This window comes from Gadus chalcogrammus, chromosome 17 (genome assembly GCF_026213295.1).
Source record: "Gadus chalcogrammus isolate NIFS_2021 chromosome 17, NIFS_Gcha_1.0, whole genome shotgun sequence".
In the NCBI taxonomy this organism is placed as follows: domain Eukaryota; kingdom Metazoa; phylum Chordata; class Actinopteri; order Gadiformes; family Gadidae; genus Gadus; species Gadus chalcogrammus.
Genome location: NC_079428.1, coordinates 7,588,884 through 7,609,987, shown reverse-complemented (window position 1 = coordinate 7,609,987; position 21,104 = coordinate 7,588,884). Strand labels below are relative to the sequence as shown.

The window sequence follows — 21,104 nt, the reverse complement described above, 5'->3', positions numbered from 1 at the left end:
AACAGAATAGTTCCCATGTTAAATTCCTTATTGAATTGATACATTTTGCATGAGTTGGTGTGTGTGTCTGTGTGTGTGAGTGAGCTTGTATGCATGGGTAAGTACAGGTTTGTAGATTCCCAAATGACCATCTGTAAAAACAATGGGGCAGCCTTCTTCTTCCCAGAGTTCTCTGCAGTGTGTCTGAACAGTCTGCCCCCCCAGAGGGCCTCAATCGAGGCTTATCAAACCTCACTCAACATCTTTTCCCCCCCATCATTCGTTGTTGTTCGGCATGTTTGCCTCTGATGACATTCTTTTAGGAAAATATTAAAGATTAAAATATTTTGGATCTGATATAAAAAAGTCAGAAGGAACTTTCCATGTCTATCTATTGACAATGAGACACAGGTGCAATGTGAACCTCCCCACGTCTAATGCACTTTAAAACATTACAGACAATTGAAGTTTGAGGCGGATTTTAGGGCACCTAAAAAGCTGCTGACGTCATGGCAGAGTAATTGGCCGAATACAACAGGCCAGGTTCTAATAGTAAAACAGCAGATTGGGTGCCTAAATTTAACTTGGAGGAGGGGGCGGATATCCATGCCGGGGGAGACGCCACCGGTCATGCCTGATAAGAGACGCTGATTGCGGCAAAGGACGGTCAGTGTGTGTGCGACAGATTTCCCAAATGTGGCGTCATCCCTTTTTGAAGCTCCAGAAGCTTCTATTAATATAAAAAAAGATAGCACCGACATACCTTCAGAGAGAGAGAGAGAGAGACGGAGAGAGAGGGAGCATGAGAGAGCGAGAGAGAGAGGGTGAGAGAGTGAGGGAGAGGGCCAGCGAGGCATAGAGGGAGAGAGCGAGAGAGCGAGAGAGCGGAGTACCGAATGTGAGCTGAGGTCTGTATCCCCTGCCGGTCATACCGGACAGTGAAACTCGTGTTGCTCTCCGTGCCGCAGCAGCAGCAGCAGCGCGCGACTACACGCTCCTCGGTCGCCGTACGTTCACACTGACCGAACACTTCGGGGATTTCACTATATTGTTTTTTATCCGCCCTTATAAAAAACGAGGATACACGTTTGGCTACGGACGAGGATCAGACTCGAATTTACCATGCCGGAGGAAAAAGGTAAATGCTTTAGGAAGGTGTTTACTGCCAGACACATACATATACACACAGACAAACACCAAACACACACACACACGCACACGCGCACACGCACACTGTTGAATGACTATGCAGGCTATTCATATCCTATCCTACTTGTTGTTCATTACGCTATTGGAAGATTTCGTGTGATTTATGACGACTCATGCCTCATTGTATCCATTCACAGCCCCCCCCCTGTGAATGGATGCTTCTCACTATCGACCTGACACTTATAAACACCGTGTGTGTTTGTGTGTGTGTGTGTGTGTGTGTGTGTGTGTGTGTGTGTGTGTGTGTGTGTGTGTGTGTGTGTGTGTGTGTGTGTGTGTGTGTGTGTGTGAGAGAGTGAGTATGTGAGTGAGCATGTGTGCATGTGTACGTACATGTTTGTATCACTGTCAGTGAAATTCCCAAATGACAAGCTGTAAAAATAATGGGGCAACATTATATTACCCAGAATTCTCAGCGGTGTGCCTCTAACAGCCTGGGCCCAGAGTGCTTTCCCAATATCGTCCGGTTTGCCCGAAAACCCGTGCACGACACCCCCCTGGCAACAAGGCTGTTGTTTGGGACCCCTGCCCAGATCCCTGACACCATAGAGGCCGGGCCAGTTGGGCTCCCCACCCCGGACAAGACGCCAGGGTGGCGGGCCTATGGGGAGGAAAATAGCCCGCTATTGGATACTTTGTTGGTTATCGGTGTTTGTAACATCCTGCTTCTCTAAATCGGTGTGTGTCTGTTTGTGTGTGCGCGTGCGTGTGTGTGTATTTCAGTTACAGGAGCTCTTTAAATGTGTCAGTGATGGAATGCAATAGTATGTATAACCTACATGCGTGTGTGTGTGTGACTATGTGTGCGTGTGTGTGGGTCTGTGTGTGTGTGTGTGTGTGTGTGTGTGACTGTGTATGTGGTGTGTTTGTGTGTATGCGTCTGTATCTGTGTTTGGTGTGATTGTGTATGTGTGTATGTGGTAGCATGCAACCAACGACCCCCTCTTCATTCAATTCTACATTCCCTAGCAGCCATGGTACTGGTTTGGTACTGGTTTGGTACTGGTTTCCCCAATAAACACACCGGCCAACCCCCTAGGACTATTCTCCATAGTCAAGTCCTCACGAGGCAAGTTAAAAGGTAAACTGTTAACAATTTACAGTGTAGGTCCCTACCTTAGGTCCACATTATGTGTGCTTTAAGAAGCCTGGAAGACCTGAAATACGAGGTCATATTAACTGGGATTCTGGTTTTTAGGTGTGGAACACACAGCGACACATGTCAATGTTTATCCAGTTCTGCGTGGTTATATTCCCCGGGGTATGTAGACAGAAGAATTTAGAATGACACGCTTAAGTCGCGTCTGCACATGTGTTTAAACACACACAGTCTCTCCGCAAGACTTGGGTCTCCTGCAAGGGCAGCATATTCCTAGGGTTATGGTGTAACGGTTGGCTACATGTTCAATGCCGACCCTCTTCAAACTGGCTTCTGTCCAGTCTGCCTATCTGCCAGTCTGCCTTGAAGTCAAATAGAGAGACAGACAGATAGAAACGTTTGAAGAAGAACAGGGCGACAGAAGTCCTTGAAGAAACCTTGTTCTGCTTTTAGCTAATATTGTCGTTACTCTGTGTGTGGCCTGTTATGAGCGGTATGTACCGTAAAAATGTGCAATGTGAGCTATATTTAGACACTAACTGACAGCGTGTGTTGTCATGGGCGTGTATTATTACAATGCGGTAGCCAGGCGTGGCAATCACAGGCAGAGTGTAGAAGCAGCTAGTGCTATCCTTTCAGACTCCTAGTACCCCGAGAAGGGAGTAGCAAGCATTTTTTTAGTCTAGCTAACATATTGTGTCCTAACTCTAGGATGAAAAGCACTTTGTCTGTGCCATATAGAGGATACAAAACAGTTGGGTTTTAGCAAGAACATCAGTATTTTCCAGAACATCAGCACTGGAAACACTCTGTTTACTATTAAACACACAAAAACTGCAGAAAAGGGTTGTGGCAAAGAGGTATACATTCGCTTCTAGCCTAAGCCTAATGGTAACATGGTCATGAGACAACAGTGATGTTTTGGGGGTACTGCAGAGGAGCAGGTAGGCTGGCCTCGGTATTCCTGAGGTGTTGAATCCCCTCTGGCGTACCCCAGGGTGTTGGACACTGTCCTCGCCTTCCCGGCCCAATAACTGCCATCCAAGGAATTTATGTCACATTGTTGCTGTTTGGAAGCCCAATGGAATTAGGTTCTTCAAACACGTGTGGTAGAAATCGATCTCCATCCACCTCTCATGAAGATGCTGTTCTATAAATCATGGTGTCATGGTGGTTTTCCGTCATGTTTAAAATCACACATTAGACTGTCAACACAAAGGACTATGGTAGCTTTATATTGACATGTTGTGGTTATTGCTATGTCATATTGTCTGTCGAGGAGCGGTCACATGACCCCGAGGGCATTATACAGCACAGCTGCTCTCAGGCAGGTGTAGAGTTCCTCTACGTTTTTTCTCTCCCTCTTTTTTAATTTTCCCTTTCCTATCCTGTTATTCTCTGCATTGTCTATGCTCCTCTAATTTCTTCTCTCACCTCATCTCTCCTCTCCTCTGCTCTTCTCCTCGTCTCCTCTTCACTTTTCTGTTCATCTCTGCTATCCTTTGCCCTCTTCTCCAACTCTCCTCTTCTCCCTTTCCCTTCTCCTATCCTCTGCTGTCCTATGCTCTCCTCTCCTCCGCTCTCATCAGATGATATAATGTCGGCTGCTTTGTTAGCATGCCACATCCCTTATGAATATTCTGTCAACATCTCTGTTATTTGCTCTCAAGCGAGTAATGGAACTATTTCCCAAGCTATGCTCTAATCAGAGCTAGAGGAAGAAGATGGGACGAGAATGTATGTACAAATGCTGATTTGTCTCCGCCTGTCATTCCTAAGTAAATACCACTCAGTCCCGGGAAAATGACAGACATTCCATCGATGCGTGTTGCAGGACCATGTGGAATTCAAGGGTAATTCTACTGGCTGGGTTTCCACCTCCAGGAGAAGAAAATAAAACATCGCAATCCCTCAAGCTAGCTTGAGGGAAGTTTAAGTCGATTGAGTCGATTGTGACCAAACTACAGGGATCGATACATTTTAGCCACAGAAAGAGATTAAAGGACATGAGGGGGCCCCCAAAACAAAGGATAATAGTGGCTTAAGGTGTCGGGTTTGAACCCCAACATCCGCAGTTTACCTAAAGGCATCCTTGTGCAAGATGCCACAACATTCCAACGTGGATTTCACCAGAAATTCCCCTTCTGCTTTTCCGTCCCTGTCTTTCGGAAGAGAACTGTTTAAACTTTGGAAAATGTAACCCTGGCTCTTCCACAAGCTTCCATTGTGTCATGTCGTCCACTGAGGTCAATGTATAGACGATGATGACCACCCCCCCCCCCCCCCCCCACACACACACACCCAAACTAGGTGAGAGGTCCACAGCTCTTTGGCCCTCAGGTTGTAAGTAGCCCCTCCCAAAGTTTTCCCGACATCCCATAACAGAAGCAGAAAACTGCTTTTTCAGGGACTTGTTGGGACAGCAGGTAAATGATTCAATGTCACTGAAACATTTGACATCTTTTTGGATAATACATTGAGCCCAGACCTCTCCTTCTCTCTGTTTTCGCCATACACCTCTAGCCCTTCCCCTTTTGCGTTGTATTTCCTAGGTCTTAAGAGAGTGTGAGATAAGGTAGAGTGTGTTTTGATGAGGTTCAAGGGTTAAGAGCAGCACAATACCCTTATACAACACCTAATGGAAAGACTAACAGGAATGGTGGGCTCATTAGCCGCACATTAGCCTCGCGTGACAGCAGGACTGTGGACAAAGCACTTGTAGTTCTCCCCCCTGAAAGCACCAGCTAGGGCTTGAGGGGGTGCCTATACTGCAGAATCCGAATGGCAAGGGGCAATTTTAATTGGCATGGCTATTTCATTTTAAATGCTCTGAAGTTCCCAAGCTACATTAAAAGTTGATCAAATCCTCTGAGAAAAAAGGTAAAATAGTGTCAATTCAAGCGGTCTTTCCGATTTAATTTGGAGAAACAGGAATATACATTTGATTTCAATTAACCTAACCCTAACCCTAACTTTGAACATAGCATTTAAATTGAACTTCCTTGAGGTTTGGTAGTGGGTACTCAACCGAAAGAAGCATTGTCGTGGGGAAACCTGATCGTTATTATCTCCTGGCCCCCGTCAAAGGGCCCATGAGCATGCTTCACAGCTGGAATGTGGCAGTGGCCTGTGGAATCCCTGTCAGGGTTAAGGAGCGCTTATTTTTAGTCCAGGGGTGCCAGGAGAGGTTACTTATGGGACTGTCTCTCTCACGATACGGTTGCCTTTATGTTCTTGCTGTGTCAGTTGGTATGCTAGTTGGAAAAGAAGTAACCGACGATTGACTTCCTTCATGTAGTTGCCAACCTTTTTTGAGTACTGTACCCCTTTAAATATATCAGCGCCTTATGAAGTTCTGTATTATTTGCATAAAAGTGGATATCGGTTAGCATGGGGTAAATGAAGGGAAGTAAACTCTCTCCCCAAATTGTTGTCATACTTCTGCTCTCTATTTCTGGAACCTTCCCGCCGATCCCCTGTGATTCACACTGGCACCTCTAGGGGCCAGAGTGTGATTCCCGGAGGCACGGGTCGCGTGCCACTCATTGAACCTCACCTTCCACGTGTAACAAGCAGAGGAACGGAGTGCAGGCTGCAGATAAAGGACATGATTGTGAAGGCTGATTGCGTATCACAGAGAAAATCTGTCACAGACAAAGACATCATACAACAACCTCCTTAAAATATGCAAATAACCACCATGTTTTCGGCCACGCGGTTCAGAACCCTCCGATTTGTTTGTTCTGCTTTCTGAACGGCGCGTTGTGTGTTGTGCGCCCTACACATCATTTACATTTTATATTTCATTCAGGGGATTTTTTGATGCTTTTATTCAAAGCGACTTACAACCGTTCATTCACACATTCACACACCGACGGCGAAGATGACCACGCAGGGCGACAGCCAGCTCGCCAGCAGCAGTCGGGGTGAGCCGCCTCACTCAGGGACACCTCGACACTCAGCTAGGAGGAGCCGGGGATCGAACCAGAAACCTTCCGGGTACCAGTCAACCCGCTCGACCCGCTCCTGAGCTATGTCGCCCCGACCCATCACCAACTATGTGCCCCCTTTGCATACCCTAGCCTCACTCTTAAGTGTGCTTTCATACAGGCTCTATCTGCACTCTACACCAGCATTTCATTCCCGTTCCAGTGTCCCCCTCTGGTATTTAATGTACGGGTGGTGACCAAAATAAACCCTGTGTGGGAAGGAAACTGCACGCACTCTGCTGTGACCTTTGAGCAACAACGACATCATCACCGGCGACAGCGGCGGCAATGGCGGTGGGCGCCGGAGACAGACACGAGTGCGGCTGACTGACGATACGGACAGCTGAGTCCTGTCGGGGTGGAGGGGGACGAAAAGGGGGAGGGAGGGAGGGGGGAGAAGTCGTCTTCTGTGCCAATAGGGTTTGATGGCTCCTCCGGGGCCCCGCCCCCTTTTTTGCGTTGCGGTGCATTTGTTTTTCTAACATGAAGTTGGGGGGATACGGGATCCCTATGACAGGTGCACATGTCAGCAGCTATGCAATGTATGGGACCCCCCCCCCCCGCGCACTACACACACACACACACACACACACACACACACACACACACACACACACACACACACACACACACACACTTATACTTTCTCTCGTGCTTTCTCTCTCCATCTTTGTCACAATCATTCCCTCACTCTCTCTCTCTCTTCAGCTCTCCTGCTCTTATCCACTCTCACACCTATTTATCTGATCGCCTTGTCTTCTTCTTCCTCTTCTCTCTATACTTTGTGTAAGCGTCTAGTAGCCTCTCTCTCTCTCTCTCTCTCTCTCTCTCTCTCTCTCTCTCTCTCTCTCTCTCTCTCTCTCTCTCTCTCTAATCTTCTCCCTCCCAGCTCTGATCTCTCTGTCCTTCTCATCTTCTCCTCATCATGTGGTTTCAGTCAGCTTCACCCCACACTATTGTTTTAGCCTCTCTCCTGAATCCCAGTCTTTATGAGCCAGCTTGACCACATGTATCTCTAGGATGAGTTGCGAGCATTAGCATCAAAAGATATCGGGACGGGCAATACAAACTAAAGTCTAAAGTCTGGGTCCAGTTTTGTGTGTGGGATTGTCTTGCAAACACTATGGCCCAGATGAATCATTATTCATCATTATCATCATCATAGCAAATCATGCCACATCATAGCATATCATATAATGAGTATATAATGAGATTGGATACAGTTAGGCCTGGCAGTCTAATGCATCGCAGTCCAACCAGATGCTGGGGCAACTAGCATAGTGAGTTCAGGTATGGATGTAGTGTATAGCCAGCGTACTCACGAACACGCGCCTTCTTTATCAATAGATAACCACTGTTTTCCCCATACTGGGTGAGATCTATAAAAGCTGTGAAGATAATGTGTTACTTCTGCTGGCGTGTAAATCACAGGGATCTCCCTGTAGCAATTAACACAGGCCTGAGGACACACATTCATTTCCGCTCTCTCTTCCTCTCTGCGGAGGAGACCATCGTTGAAGGAGCTCTCGCTACGTCACTAGTCATTAGGTGAACTAGGTTGAGTCCTGCTGGAGAATGAATTTCACAAACATGTGGTCCAGGGACTGTTCAATTCTCTAAGTGGTGGTGGAGGGATGGACAGAGCTTTAGAGGATGAAAGGCTTGAGAGAAAGAGGAAGGACAAGGGTAAGAGAGAGAGCAGCAAACTATGGCTGGTGGGGATAAGACCAGAAAACACAGGCTTCCTTCACATAGACTGAATCATCATTAAAGAGTATTCCCTACCTGCTAAATTCTCTCACTCTCTCTCTCTCTTTTACTTTCTCTCAATTAAATGAATGGCAAAGGGCTTTATTGGCAATTTATGTCAATTGTCAAAGCTCTCTCTCTTGTTCTGCTCTCGCTCTCTCTTTCTTTCTTTCTTTCTTTCTTTCTTTGGTTTCTCTCATCGTCTCTTCGAGAAAGCAAAGCTGTTCTCTCTCTTTGAGAAAGTCCAGACTTGGTTGGACGGTCACCTGTCAAAATTCATGTCGTTGCCATGGCTAAACATGTGGTTGGAAGAACTGGTATTAATTGCATAAATTATTAGTCGATTAATGGTTTATCGTCTTCGTTTTGAATTAGTATTTTTTAAATAAACATGTCAATAAAAAATTACAAAAATTGTTTTGAAGTGTTTCAAAGTAAGGCAGAACTTAGTAGTCTCATAACAAGAGCAGGGATGTTCGATATATCGTAAAGCAGTTCAGCGTGTTCCGTTTGTGTTTTGCCTGAGTGGTTGTCACGGTGATCTGGAGGCGATGATGATCTGCCTCCCCTTGATCTGTTTCATCGCAGATGGTCACAGAAAACACTGCCGTTGGCGTAGGATATTTCTCCTCTGTCGGAAGACGAAATCGAACACAACATTGTGCGCCACACCCTCCAGCCCACGCTCCGTCACGATCACAACTGCTTTGTTTTTGTTTGATTGCAACTGCGTCAGAAACACATACACCCACAATCTCACACAAACACACAAACACAAGTCTTACACTCCCTTGAGTGTGTTTTTTTTTACGCATGTTTGTGTGTGTTGGCTGGTGAAGATACGGCTCTGAATTATGTATGCGACGTGGACTGACCTGTGATCTAACAACTCTCTCTCCCTCTCTGTCCCTTTGTCCCCCCCCCTCCACAGTGTTACAGCAGCAGGCTGTCCACAGCCCTCTGGAGCAGCCAAAGCCCAAGCAAGGAGCCCAAGGTGGAGCAGGAGGAGGGGGAGGTGCAGGTGGAGGTCGCACGGGAGGAGGCCCCATCCCCTGTCAGAACTGTGGCAAGCCGTGCAAGGGCGAGGTGCTGCGCGTGCAGAACAAACACTTCCACATCAAGTGCTTCGTCTGTAAAGGTACCTCAGCGGGCCCCTCTCTGACGCAGGTCATAAGGACAGTACGGCAGCGGTTAGGGCTGTGTGGTTTGACTCCCAGCCGAAAGAGGCTGGGGTGGACTCCGATGTCTGAGTCCACCTGTAGGCATCCTTGATCAAGATGCCCTACCCTGGCTGCTCCTTCATCGCCAGAAGCTTTGGATTGAAGCTTTGGCTTGACCTCATAGTGAAGAGTTGATGTGTTTCCTCCAAAGATCTTCAAATCCCGTTCCTGGGTGTGTGTGTCTGTGTGTGTGTGTGTGTGTGTGTGTGTGTGTGCGCGTGAGTCATTGTTTCTGTGTGTGTGTGTGTGTGTCTGTGTGTGTGTGTGCGTGTTTGCGATGGGTAGATGCAGGTGTCACATTTTTATGGGCTGTGTATGTTGTACGAGTATGTATGTATGTATGTGTGTGTGTGTGTGTGTGTGTGTGTCTGCATTCAAGCATTTCACCACTAGCCTCGTGTCCGTCGCCGCCACCGCTGTTGTTGTTGATCAACACGGCGCTACGGTTGCTAGGCAACGGGCGAGGTCGCTCCACAATGTCGAGCAGCTTCCCTCCGGAGTCTATTGCGTTTCTTCTTACATCAGCAATGCAGCCCCACCACATCGCCCCCCCCCTCTGTCAGCCCCACCCTTGTCAACCGGCTCCCTGATGCAGACAAGAATATGATATATTCATGTTTATCTAGATCAGTGGCATAAACTGGGGGTCTCCACAGAGGGCCCAAGGGGTCTCGGGATGGCCAATATAAAGAAAACAATAAACAATATCATTTATTTATTCATTAGAATCTGAATCTGAATCTGAATTACTTTTATTACATCTTGTTGTACAAGTACACAAAGATTAAAATGATCAGGCTTGGTTCCTTAACAGCCACAAAGCAGCAACAATACAAGATAAAGTAAATAAATGAAGGAGAAATAAGTAAAAATAAGTAAAAAATAAGTAGCAGCATTAAAGCATTAAAAATACATTCATGCCTTGTCCCTTTCATTTTTAACTGAACACTCAAAGGTTTTATTGTATTGATGAGACTCCAATTCTTATATTGAGCAAGACGCTTGCATGCTCGGCACCCAAGAAGGCATATAAATACCATGTTGTTTCTACCATCAGACGACACCCCTACACACACACACGCGTTCACGCATGAACACGTGCACTGTGTTCATGTGTGAATGTGTGTGTGCAGGGGGTGTCGCACGCACACGCATCTGTGCACACTCCTGGGCAGCCAGTTTACAGTTTCGAAAAAAAAAAGTTTCCATAGGTCAGATGGGAGTGTCCACATACCACCTCTAACTCTCCATCTGGAGTCTGCCTCTCTCTGCCTCGCTGCCCGCCGTAAAGGCTGAGGTACAGACAGTAATACGCAGCATGTTTGCCAAGTCTGCACCCCACATTCAAGTCTAGTCTAAGGAGAAAGCGAGAGAGAGAGCGAGAGAGAGAGAGAGAGAGAGAGAGGATGCTAGACGCTTATACAAAGGTATAGAGGGAAGTTGAAGGTTTAATTGTTTATTGTCACAGTGTTCCCTTAACTTGTCTTGTTGAATTCAACTTAATTCAAATTGTTGCAATTATTTAAACGTCTTATTCTTTAGACACGTCTCCCACCCTCCCCAGTAAGAAGGGGGAACCTTCTTATGTAAGCCGTCTCTCGGTTTGCTTTTCCCCACATAAACTTTATTTATATTGTTTTGTGGAGCCAAGGGGCCCTTTGGAGGCTGTAATTGTAATAAAGGGCAGTACAGCTAAACTTGACTTGGCACACATTCACAAACACAAACACACAGAGAGAAAAACGGCACACTAATCAAGCTATTCCGTAGCCAACTGCAACCCGATTCAAGTATTCAGGTTGTTGACAGACTGGAATATCCGGATGGGTGCGGGGATAAAATAAATAGTTTGCTGTCGGATTAAGTTTGTCAAACAGCAAACGCATTGGCAGGTTCAGTTAGGCAGTAAATGCCACATTTTGCGATGTATGTACATGCAAAGCGACATACAGATAATATCTAGATTACATCCCTGTCTAGTTAGCACCTTGGTATCGGAGCCATCAGTCTCTTTCCAAATTGAGCTAGAAAAAAACATTTGTGCACCTCCTGTGTCTGGATTAGTGTCGGTTTCAGCTAGCCTGGGAGCTAGCCAGTGTATTATTAGCCTTAGCACTTTGTAAACTTGTCTGATAAGCAGGGACAGTGCAAAGGGGATCAAATTTGTATTTATTGGCTGATTAACACCAGTCACAGCCTAAGGCCAAAATAATAACTAATAATAATAAAAAACAAATAGATAGCAATGCCATCAAAGAAGACATATTCCTCTACTTCTAGGAAGTATTTAAATGTCTACTTGCAGTTTTTGACAGACATCTTGCATCGGTTTGACGTGAGCAGCAGAAACAGTTTGATCTGCTCACAATTTCTGATTTAATATTCTGGCTTTCATCTACTATTTGAAGCATACTTTTCCTTGATGCACCCCAACGAGTGCCAGACTGACGCACTTAGCGCTGTGAAATGTTTGGGACTGCTTTGCCAACGCTAATTGACGTTTTTCACTTCAGCGGCTATCAGCACCCAGCTGTGTCGTCAAGGAAGTGTGTTTTGTTTAGTCGCGGAAATGCACACCACGTATCTGCCTCTGTCCAGACCTCCCGGGGGAGTCAAGGCACCGAGCTAGCCAAAGTCTGACCCAAGGCTGTTAGCGCTTTTTACAGCGGACACATCGCATCACCTCAATAGCATTTCTCGCATAACAAGGGAATACTCAGCTGCCAATAACACACAAGTAGATCCAAACACAAAACCCCCCGGACACACCCTCGCTCTGGAAGTGTTCTCAGCGCACAGCGATGCTAGCTAGAGTTTGTCTGCACAATGAGCAGTGCTGTTCTGCCTCTCCGTTACAATAATACTCGCGCTGTGGGAATCGTACATCACTCCCATGTATAGAAATTCAATGACTCAGGCAGCAGACTCACTCACAGACTTTAATTAGCTTTGATTCGTTTACTTCAAATCCCTTCATATGTGACGGTAAACATCGCCGATGTGCCACATTTTCAAATAAATACATGCAAATGTTACTTTAGTCCGCGCTTTGTCCATTGACCACAACAACTTCACCTGTGAGCTAAAAAACAACACAAATTCAGACTACCCCATAACAGAACAGAACAACCTTACCCAATGCCATTTAGCCTCCTCTGCCACCCGCACCATTGTTAACTGGGTTAAGATGGCTTCCTTCCTGGAAGTGGTCTCATTAAGTGAGACCACCCCCCCCTTCACACACCCCTCTTTAGGGGGAGAGAGTGGGAGAAAGGGAGACAAAGGTAGGAGTTGGACTGATAACAGCTGGTTGTAATGTTCTGAGCTGGGTGTTGCCGGTCGGGCCTTCTTGGAACCGGTCCTGAAGACGACGTAATTGCGGATGGTGGGGACGTGCCGTGTGTGTGTGGGGGGGGGGGGGGGGGGGGGGTGTGTGTGTGTGTGTGTGTGTGTGTGTGTGTGTGTGTGTGTGTGTGTGTGTGTGTGTGTGTGTGTGTGTGTGTGTGTGTGTGTGTGTGTGTGTGTGTGTGTGTGTGTGTGTGTGTGTGTGTGTGTGTGTAAATTAGCTGTTATTTGAGCATTGTGGGGCAGAGCGCAGGGTGTGTCCCAGGGGAGGCCTGTTCCTCGTGTCAGACCTTCAGATTGTATGGCTCTGGGTTTCTCAAGGCCTAGTCCACTACTTTACGAATCGATGGCAGCAGGCTTACGGCTACTCAAGGTCATAGCAACACCCCACACAGACAGATACTAACACACACGCATGCACGCACGCACGCAAGCACACACACACACATGGAATTGTATTTAACTATAGCTTATCCTACTTCCTATAGCTCTGTTTCTGTCCAGCTAAGTTGGTAGTGTTTGATATTAATGCTGCAAGAGTTAGGAGTTTGATTCCACCGGGACTATTTAGCCATCAATTTAATCTGAATATAAAACGTTCTACTTCCTCAGATGCATTCCTTTGTTGATGCTTGTGAGAAACCTATTGAACACGTGCACACGTATGTGCACTTTCACATTCCTCTAATGCATTGCCCTTCTGGATCCAGTTCTTCATGTCCTGGGCCAAGATGTTATCCATAATCCAGGCAGGTCTCGGGTCGTGCACAAGGGGCCTGCCCGTAATTCCGACAACTCATTGTTCCGACGTCTCAATGGTCCGAAATATTTTATATACATAATAACACATGTGGAATTGCGCCTTGGCCTATTCGGCATATTGAACCGTCGGCCTAATGCGCCTCCTTTTTGAAAAGTCGGACGAACGGACCTTCGGACCAATGGGTTCCGTTTTCGGAACATTGAACCGTCGGCATAGTGGCATGTCGATCTAATGGGAAATATTTCGGACCATTGAGACGTCGGAACAATGAGGCGTCGGAATTACGGCATGGCACCGTGCACAACCCCCCCATGCCAGCACACGTGAAGGTTCATTTGTCAAATAATCAGCGTTGAAGAACAGCAGAACTACCAACAGAATACCAGGCTGATTCCTCTGTGTGTTACAGGCTGTTTCCTCTGTGTGTTACCAGGCTGATTCCTCTGTGTGTTACAGGCTGATTCCTCTGTGTGTTACAGGCTGATTCCTCTGTGTGTTACATGCTGACAACTCTGTGTGTTACAGGCTGATTCCTCTGTGTGTTACAGGCTGATTCCTCTGTGTGTTACATGCTGACACCTCTGTGTGTTACAGGCTGATTCCTCTGTGTTACAGGCTGATTACTGTGTGTGTTACAGGCTGACTCCTCTGTGTGTTACAGGCTGATTCCTCTGTGTGTTACAGGCTGATTCCTCTGTGTGTTACAGGCTGATTCCTCTGTGTGTTACAGGCTGATTCCTCTGTGTGTTACCAGAAGTGAATCTAATTGGTATTAACTGTAACAGGCAGATGGCTAGGCCTCCGGTATTGCTGCGTGCAACTTTCTCTGACTGGATGAATGGTTGTTGAGGAAATCAAAGTAGAGACATACATACAAACATACATTAAGAGAGACTCATTCCATATTATTTAGATAGTATTCAACTTCATAGCGAACATGAAATATTTAACTGGCTTCTGTCATTGCTATGTTAACAGCTCGCTATTTTGTCCCGGGCTGTTAAGCTATTAGGGACCATCTATTCCCGGGATGCTATTCCCGGGAACAACAGCCTTCCCTGTGAGAGTAAAATAGCTGAGGTTTGAAACATTTGAGTTCAGCGAAACCAAATGGAAGACAATGTACCATGTCCAGTCTGTCTCTCGTCATCAGTTGTTGGATGTTCTGTGGCGAACGATGGAGAACGAGCTGTACCCAGCATGCCGTTCTGCGGTGCGACAGCCAATAAGGGACTCCTCTCAGTACTCTACACAGTGTGTACTTCTAGCTGTAGTCACACACTACTAATAAATGTGTCCCGTAGATCTCAAGAGCTTGCACTCGACACCACACTTCCTGGGGTGCTCAGCATCAACCCACCCGCCAAGTGGGAAGTCGATCGCATGATTGTGTTGTCGAGAAAACGACTGAAGGCCAGACAGACAGACAGACAGAAAGACTCCTCTAATTACAGTTAGATGGGAGGGAACACAAAACTTTCGAGAAGATGTTACAGCCTGAGGCGAGCAGTCACCCATACCTAACCTGATCTTTCCAGGGACACACATAATTGGACATGATAGGTGTAATGCTCTTGGATTAAAGGGAGTGTGTTTACGTCTGTTAGTCTGTCTGCCTCTCTTAAAACATGTTCTGCCTGTAACCTGTGATTGGCTTTCTAGAATTCTTTCTAATTTGAGCCAATATTGTGAAATGCGAGGCTAAAATTAGGTGTTCTCTGTGTGACCATGTTTCAACATAAACTTCATATAAATCCAGCTACAATGTCACCTTAATTGAATTTGAAGGAACAAGTTCCAAGTGCTCATGTCTTTCAACAAGATTATGTTCACATTTTAAGACCAAGCCTCAATGCTTTTTTAAACCCCTTTCCCCCTGGTATCCACTTTTGAGAGTTTGCCCAACATTCAATGCTAATTCATGAATTCATCTTGTGGTCTGGCATACTAGCATGTAAGGTATGCAAGTACCAGACTGTCGTTTGTTCTAGAAAGAAAAGCAGGAAGTGTAATTGACCAAAGGGCCTTTGTTTTTAGTGGTATTTTGAGAGTTAGCTCCTTTTAGCTTACTCCCTGTCTTTGTTTTTAGCATTAGCGTCCTTGAAGGAAGAAGGATCATACCACCCTTTAAGCATTGTTTGCTATAGAGCTTCAGAGCGGGGTCAACCCTATGTTCCCCGGGTCCTATGTTCCCCGGGTCCTATGTTCCCCAGTCTCATACAAAGAGGGGAACATAGGACCCGGGGAACATAGGACCCGGGGAACATAGTCACGCTCCCCTTAAGAGCTAGCTAGCAAAAAGGATTAGCTAAATCACAGCCTTGATAGCCTCCAGGTGCATAATAACCCCCCCCCCTACACACACACAATCAAACGCCCTGCCGTTGTCACGGTCACAGAAGCTTTTATGATAATTATGTTTTTACCAGCCAGTTTGATTGTGTTTGCTTTCACTTTGTTTGGGTGTAAGTGTGTGAGAGCTTTTGAGTGAGTAGTTCACTGAGTGAGTGAGTGAGTGAGTGAGTGAGTGAGTGAGTGAGTGAGTGAGTGAGCAAGCCATCATGAAATTGTGTGAGAGAGTGAGTGAGCAAAATTACGGAGCGATTGTGTAAGTGAAAGAGGGATTGGTGGGGGACGGGAAATAAATCTTAAAGTCATTTCACTTCCGTCCGGCTATGGGGGTATGAGTGTGTCACTCTGTATGGGGACCTCGGTGAATCACAGCACGGCGGTCCCTCTCTATCGTCCCCCGAGGCCCCCGCGGGACACACAGCTGGTACCGGATCGCCACTACTCTCACTCAATGGCTTCCCCCGGACCACAGAATCCATCCAGCATCCCCACCTCATCCTCCGTCCCTATTGGACAGGGGCGGCGAGGGGGGGTTCCTAACATTTGTTTTTCTGTGACTCACCACCCGTGGTGGAGCAACTTTTGGCCTGGGACCCACCCCATATTCTGTGCAAAATAGGCAATTTGATCTCGTTGCCTTGTAAAAGACATGTGGGTTCCGGTGTGTATGTGTGTGTGTGTTGTGTGTGTGTGTGTGTGTGTGTGTGTGTGTGGTTGTCTGTATTTGTGTGTGTGTGGGTTTGAGTGTGTGCCTGTGTTTGTGTGTGTGTGTGTGTGTGGTTGTGGTTGCGGTTGCGGTTTTAGGTGTGTGTCTGTGTGTGTTTGTGGGTGTGTGAGTTTTTGGTGTTTGTGTGTTTGTGTGTGTGTGTGTCTGAATGTGTGTGTTTGTGTGTGCGGCTATGTGTGTGTGTGTGTGTGTGTGTGTGTGTATGTCCATGTGTGTGTGTGTGTGTGTGTGTGTGTGTGTGTTTTTATGTCCGCATGATCAAGCTTTGCACAATGCAGCAACAATGCCAAACTGAATAGGATCAGTCGTAGTCTGTCTCAACCTCTCCATCTCCCACCCTTTTCCATCGGGGCCTTTGGACATGTTCCACAGCACCACCACCACCAGAGCATGAGCTCATGGCCTCAGCCACATCCAACCAGGAGCCACCTGAAGCGGGTAATGTGGAAGCCCATTGGCACCGTGCCACGCCCCGCACCAACCAATGAGAGAACTGCTCCACTGGAAAATATGTCATCAGTTTCCGGTGGGGGGAGAAAAACACTCGGCAGGCTTCCATTGTACTGTGGTGTTTTTAATGCGCCGTCCAACCGTGGGAGAAACTGATAAAAGCGAGGGAAAGCGAGAAAGTCCATTAAATAAGCAGGGAAAAAGTTGTGTCAACGTTGAAAAAGGTGTTTTTTATCACATCCGTCGAAGGGGTTTACAACAAAACAGGGTGCTTTGGGGGTACACAACGGTCATGTTTAAAGGTCGAGGCAGAGTTGAATGTACTTGATTCAAACAACGGCAGACATTGTGGATCGATCCTTTGGGCTGGGAGTCGAACACCCTCACCACTAGTTGAACTCAGTGTTTGATTCAGTGGGGCATTCGGGTTTGAACCCAGAAACTTAAGGCTAGGGGTCAACATCACTGTGTAACATCAGTGTGTACCGATATGGTCATTTTCTGCAAACCAAATGCATCATTTAAGACAAGACTCGGCTTAGTCTCACAAGTGGTTTGTGCGTTGCCTTTGGGTGCATGTAGATGAGAATTCTGCATCATCGCTTCATCATTTTCCGGTTGTCCGACCGCTAACGTTAAAGACGTATAGTCCTGCTGACGATATGTGAAGATTTAGAACTTTTACAAAAAGCGCCAAATCTCACATTTGTTCTCCAGATGTCGAAAGTTGTTGCCAACTGTGAGTTGTGTAACACGCATAGGAGTGAGTGTGATTCAGAGACAGCTCCTGAATCACTACATGTCTACATGATCCTTGAGCAAGATGTCCTTAGCCCTATACCTGCTCCTTAATGGCATGAATCTTAAAGAAATTAATTAAAGATTTTCATCGCCTCGAAGAAATGGTCATTCAGAGTGTTTAGTTAGCGTATGGAATTTGACATTTTAACGACACTTGTGATGCACCACTGTATGGAGGCAGTGCCTTTACTTGCAACACACCACTATATAGATATCAGCACATAGCATCAGGATACGGTCATACAACAAAGTGGTGACCTGCTCCAGTCCTGCATCGTAAAACCATATAGAATAGGGGAGGGAGGGCGGGAGGGAGGGAGGGAGGGAGGGAGGGAGGGAGGGAGGGGAGAACACAGTGATGTTTACAGTGCTTTATAGAGTGTAACGGATGTAGCATTTTGTGTTTTCATGTTTTTATGGCTGTTGTTCGTGCAGGGTTCACCAGCAAGGTGTGATGACATGGCTATGGAAACCCTGGTTGGATAACCCGTGTGTGTGTATGTGTGTGTGTGTGTTTATGTGTGTGTGTTTGTGTGTGTTTGTGTATGTTTGTGCGTGTGTGCAGCCACCTGCAATGCAAACATAACTAAGTTTTGTGTGCCGACTGTATTATTATACTGTCTGTGTATTCTAGAGAGAGAGATAGAGGGAGAGAGAGAGAGAAAGAGAGTTTGTGGGATGTGTGCATGGAAACAAGACAAAAACAGAACATTTATGGAGCTTCTGGCTGCACTGATCTGTTATGTGTTAATAAAGGTCAGGCAACACACACACATACACACACACACACACACACACACACACACACACACACACACACACACACACACACACACACACACACACACACACACACACACACACACACACACACACACACACAGACACAGACAGACACACACACACACACACACACACACACACCAGAGTATTAAGGTGAAAGATGCATGTGTCAAACTGGTTCCATTGTCAACAACATTTTTTTGTCACTACGTGTGTGTGTGTGTGTTTTCATATAGAGGAATTCTTACAAGGAAACCTTACAAGAGAAGATAGAGACAGCATGTTGTCAATTGCATTTAGCATTCACCGTCTAGTTAGTTGGTGTATAAATAACTAGTCGAAATAATGGACTGCTTATTGCTCCCAATCAATGTTTATCAAACTAATCAAATTCTCTCTTTCCTTCTCTCTGTCTTCCCCAATCATCCCCTCTTCTCCTCAAATGATCCCTTCCCTCCCCCTCCTCGCTCTCCTCCCCCACCTCCCTCTCCCCCTCCAGTGTGTGGCTCAGACCTGGCCCTCGGTGGCTTCTTCGTGCGTCAGGGCGACTACATCTGCACCCTGGACTACCAGCGGCTGTACGGCACGCGCTGCTTCAGCTGCCAGGAGTTCATCGAGGGGGAGGTGGTGTCCGCACTGGGCAAGACCTACCACCCCCGCTGCTTCGTCTGTGCCACCTGCAAGTAAGGGTTACCCAGGGGTGGGACCGATGGGGGGGGGGGGGGGGGGTTGGTGGTGGTGGAGGGTGGTCATGGAAGTCCGCCGGGATCCGGGGAATAGGGCGGGAGGATCGCTACGATAGTGATGACTCGTATGTCAATAAACTGTGAGGTTGTGATAATGGATGTGCACTCCGACTCTGTGACCTCAGACGTGTGGATTGCTCGTTGGTTTGTGTGTTCAGAAGGGCTAGGAAGGAAGGGCTATTTGTGTGTGTGTGTCTACTGGTTTGTGTTCACTGGGGGGCTGTTGGGGGGGGGGGGGGGGGGGGCTCAACACGATTTTTGTTCAGCCAATGCATACGCTACCGTTCAAAAGTTTGGTGTCACAAAGACAATTTCATGTTTTCCATGAAAACTTACATTTTTATTCAACACTTTTCAGCTGTGCTAATTATTGCACAAGGTTTTTCTAATCATCAATTAGCATTTTAACACGATCAGCTAAACAATAGCTGTGTTCGAAATCGTTCCCTATACACTCGTTCCCTATTCCCTATATAGTGTACATGATATAGTGCACTATATAGGGAATAGGGAACGAGAATTCGGACACTACGCTGAACATTTCTAAACGTAATTTGCGTCAGTAAATGCGCCGGGTATTTGTGTGACGCAGACAGATGCGCCCACATCAAGTAAACAAACCGGGCACTCAAAAAGCTGGAGGTTGTATTGATGTTGAATGTTACATTTCCTTGTTTAATTAATTTTGAATATTTAATATTCTATGTTAAATCCCAAATAAATTGTTGACATTTCTAAACGAAAGCCGGAGACTCCATCATTAAATGTATTCGTTTTCGCGGTTATTCGGCTTCTTCTTCTCCCTTGGAAAAATACAACCGCATTGCATTGTGGTATACGGGAGTAACATGTAGGGAACATCGTATGTACCCTATTTTAAGTCCACTATATAGTGCCCTATATAGTGGAACACTGAGAATTCGAACACCCTAGAAAATGGCGTGCACCCTATTTAGTGCACTACATCCATGATAGGGAACGATTTCGAACACAGCTAATGTACCATTAGAACACAGGAGTGATGGGTGCTGGTAATGGCCCTCTGTACACCTAAGTAGATATTCCATAAAAAATCTGCCGTTTCCAGCTTGAATAGTCATTTACCACATTAACAATGTCTAGACTGTATCTCTGATAAATTATCTTCACTGAAAAAAACTGTGCTTTTCTTTAAAAAATAAGGACATATGTAAGGGACCCCAAACTTTTGCACGTAAGTGTACATTTCTACATTTACATATGATTGTTATTTATTGGTCGCTGCTAGTTAAAAGCTGCATGTGTTAGCAAAGTGGCAAACCTTTTGCTCTGCTTCAGCTTTCCGATCTCTGCCTACTTCCCATCCACTCCCGTGGATGCAGAGACGACGGCCTCACTGCGCCACTTTTCCCACGCTCGAGTCACGACTGTATCCCCCCTTTACCTTCTATCGAGGTTTCCGAACGATCACACGACTCTCGTCCCGCGAGCGTCGTCTCCTCAAGCAGAACCCGTGGCTCACCGCTTCACCGCGGAAAGGGTGGGGAGAACCAGAGGGAGATGGAGAGAGAGAATAGGGCGTATTATCACACAGACGCCATGCATCGAACCATCTGGCCTCGCCGATCCGTGGCTAAAAAATAGACAAAAACACCCTTTCACAGGTTTCTGTTTAGTAATTTGTGGTAGATCAGGGAATCACGCTCACTTGGCAGAAGGTTGGGAGCTTGTGTGATCTTTGCAGGGCTTGTGTGTGTCTGTGTGAACAGCTGAAGATAGAAGTTGTTCTCATTAGCGGTTAATCTATCGTATGTACAATGTGGTATCTTTTTTGTATTAATCGTCAAAGTACTGATTTCATAATGATAAAGGATGTCAATTAAATGATATTGTTACCAAGATATTCACAAGGG

The 21,104-nt window shown here is 46.4% G+C and overlaps 1 protein-coding gene across 2 annotated transcripts in view; it reads left to right on the top strand.

Annotated features, from left to right (window-relative positions):
- The first annotated feature begins 382 nt into the window (after nucleotides 1-382).
- LOC130370325 (actin-binding LIM protein 2-like) overlaps nucleotides 383-21,104 on the top strand; it is a 62,657-nt gene continuing 41,935 nt past the window's right edge. The window contains exons 1-3 of one of the 2 annotated variants that reach the window (XM_056576060.1): nucleotides 383-1,117; nucleotides 8,957-9,163; nucleotides 18,966-19,149. In XM_056576060.1, coding sequence (XP_056432035.1) covers nucleotides 1,102-1,117; nucleotides 8,957-9,163; nucleotides 18,966-19,149 — 407 coding nt within the window. In that variant the 5' untranslated portion in view covers nucleotides 383-1,101. The remainder of the gene's footprint in view (nucleotides 1,118-8,956; nucleotides 9,164-18,965; nucleotides 19,150-21,104) is intronic. The other variant, XM_056576061.1, reaches the window with a different exon arrangement.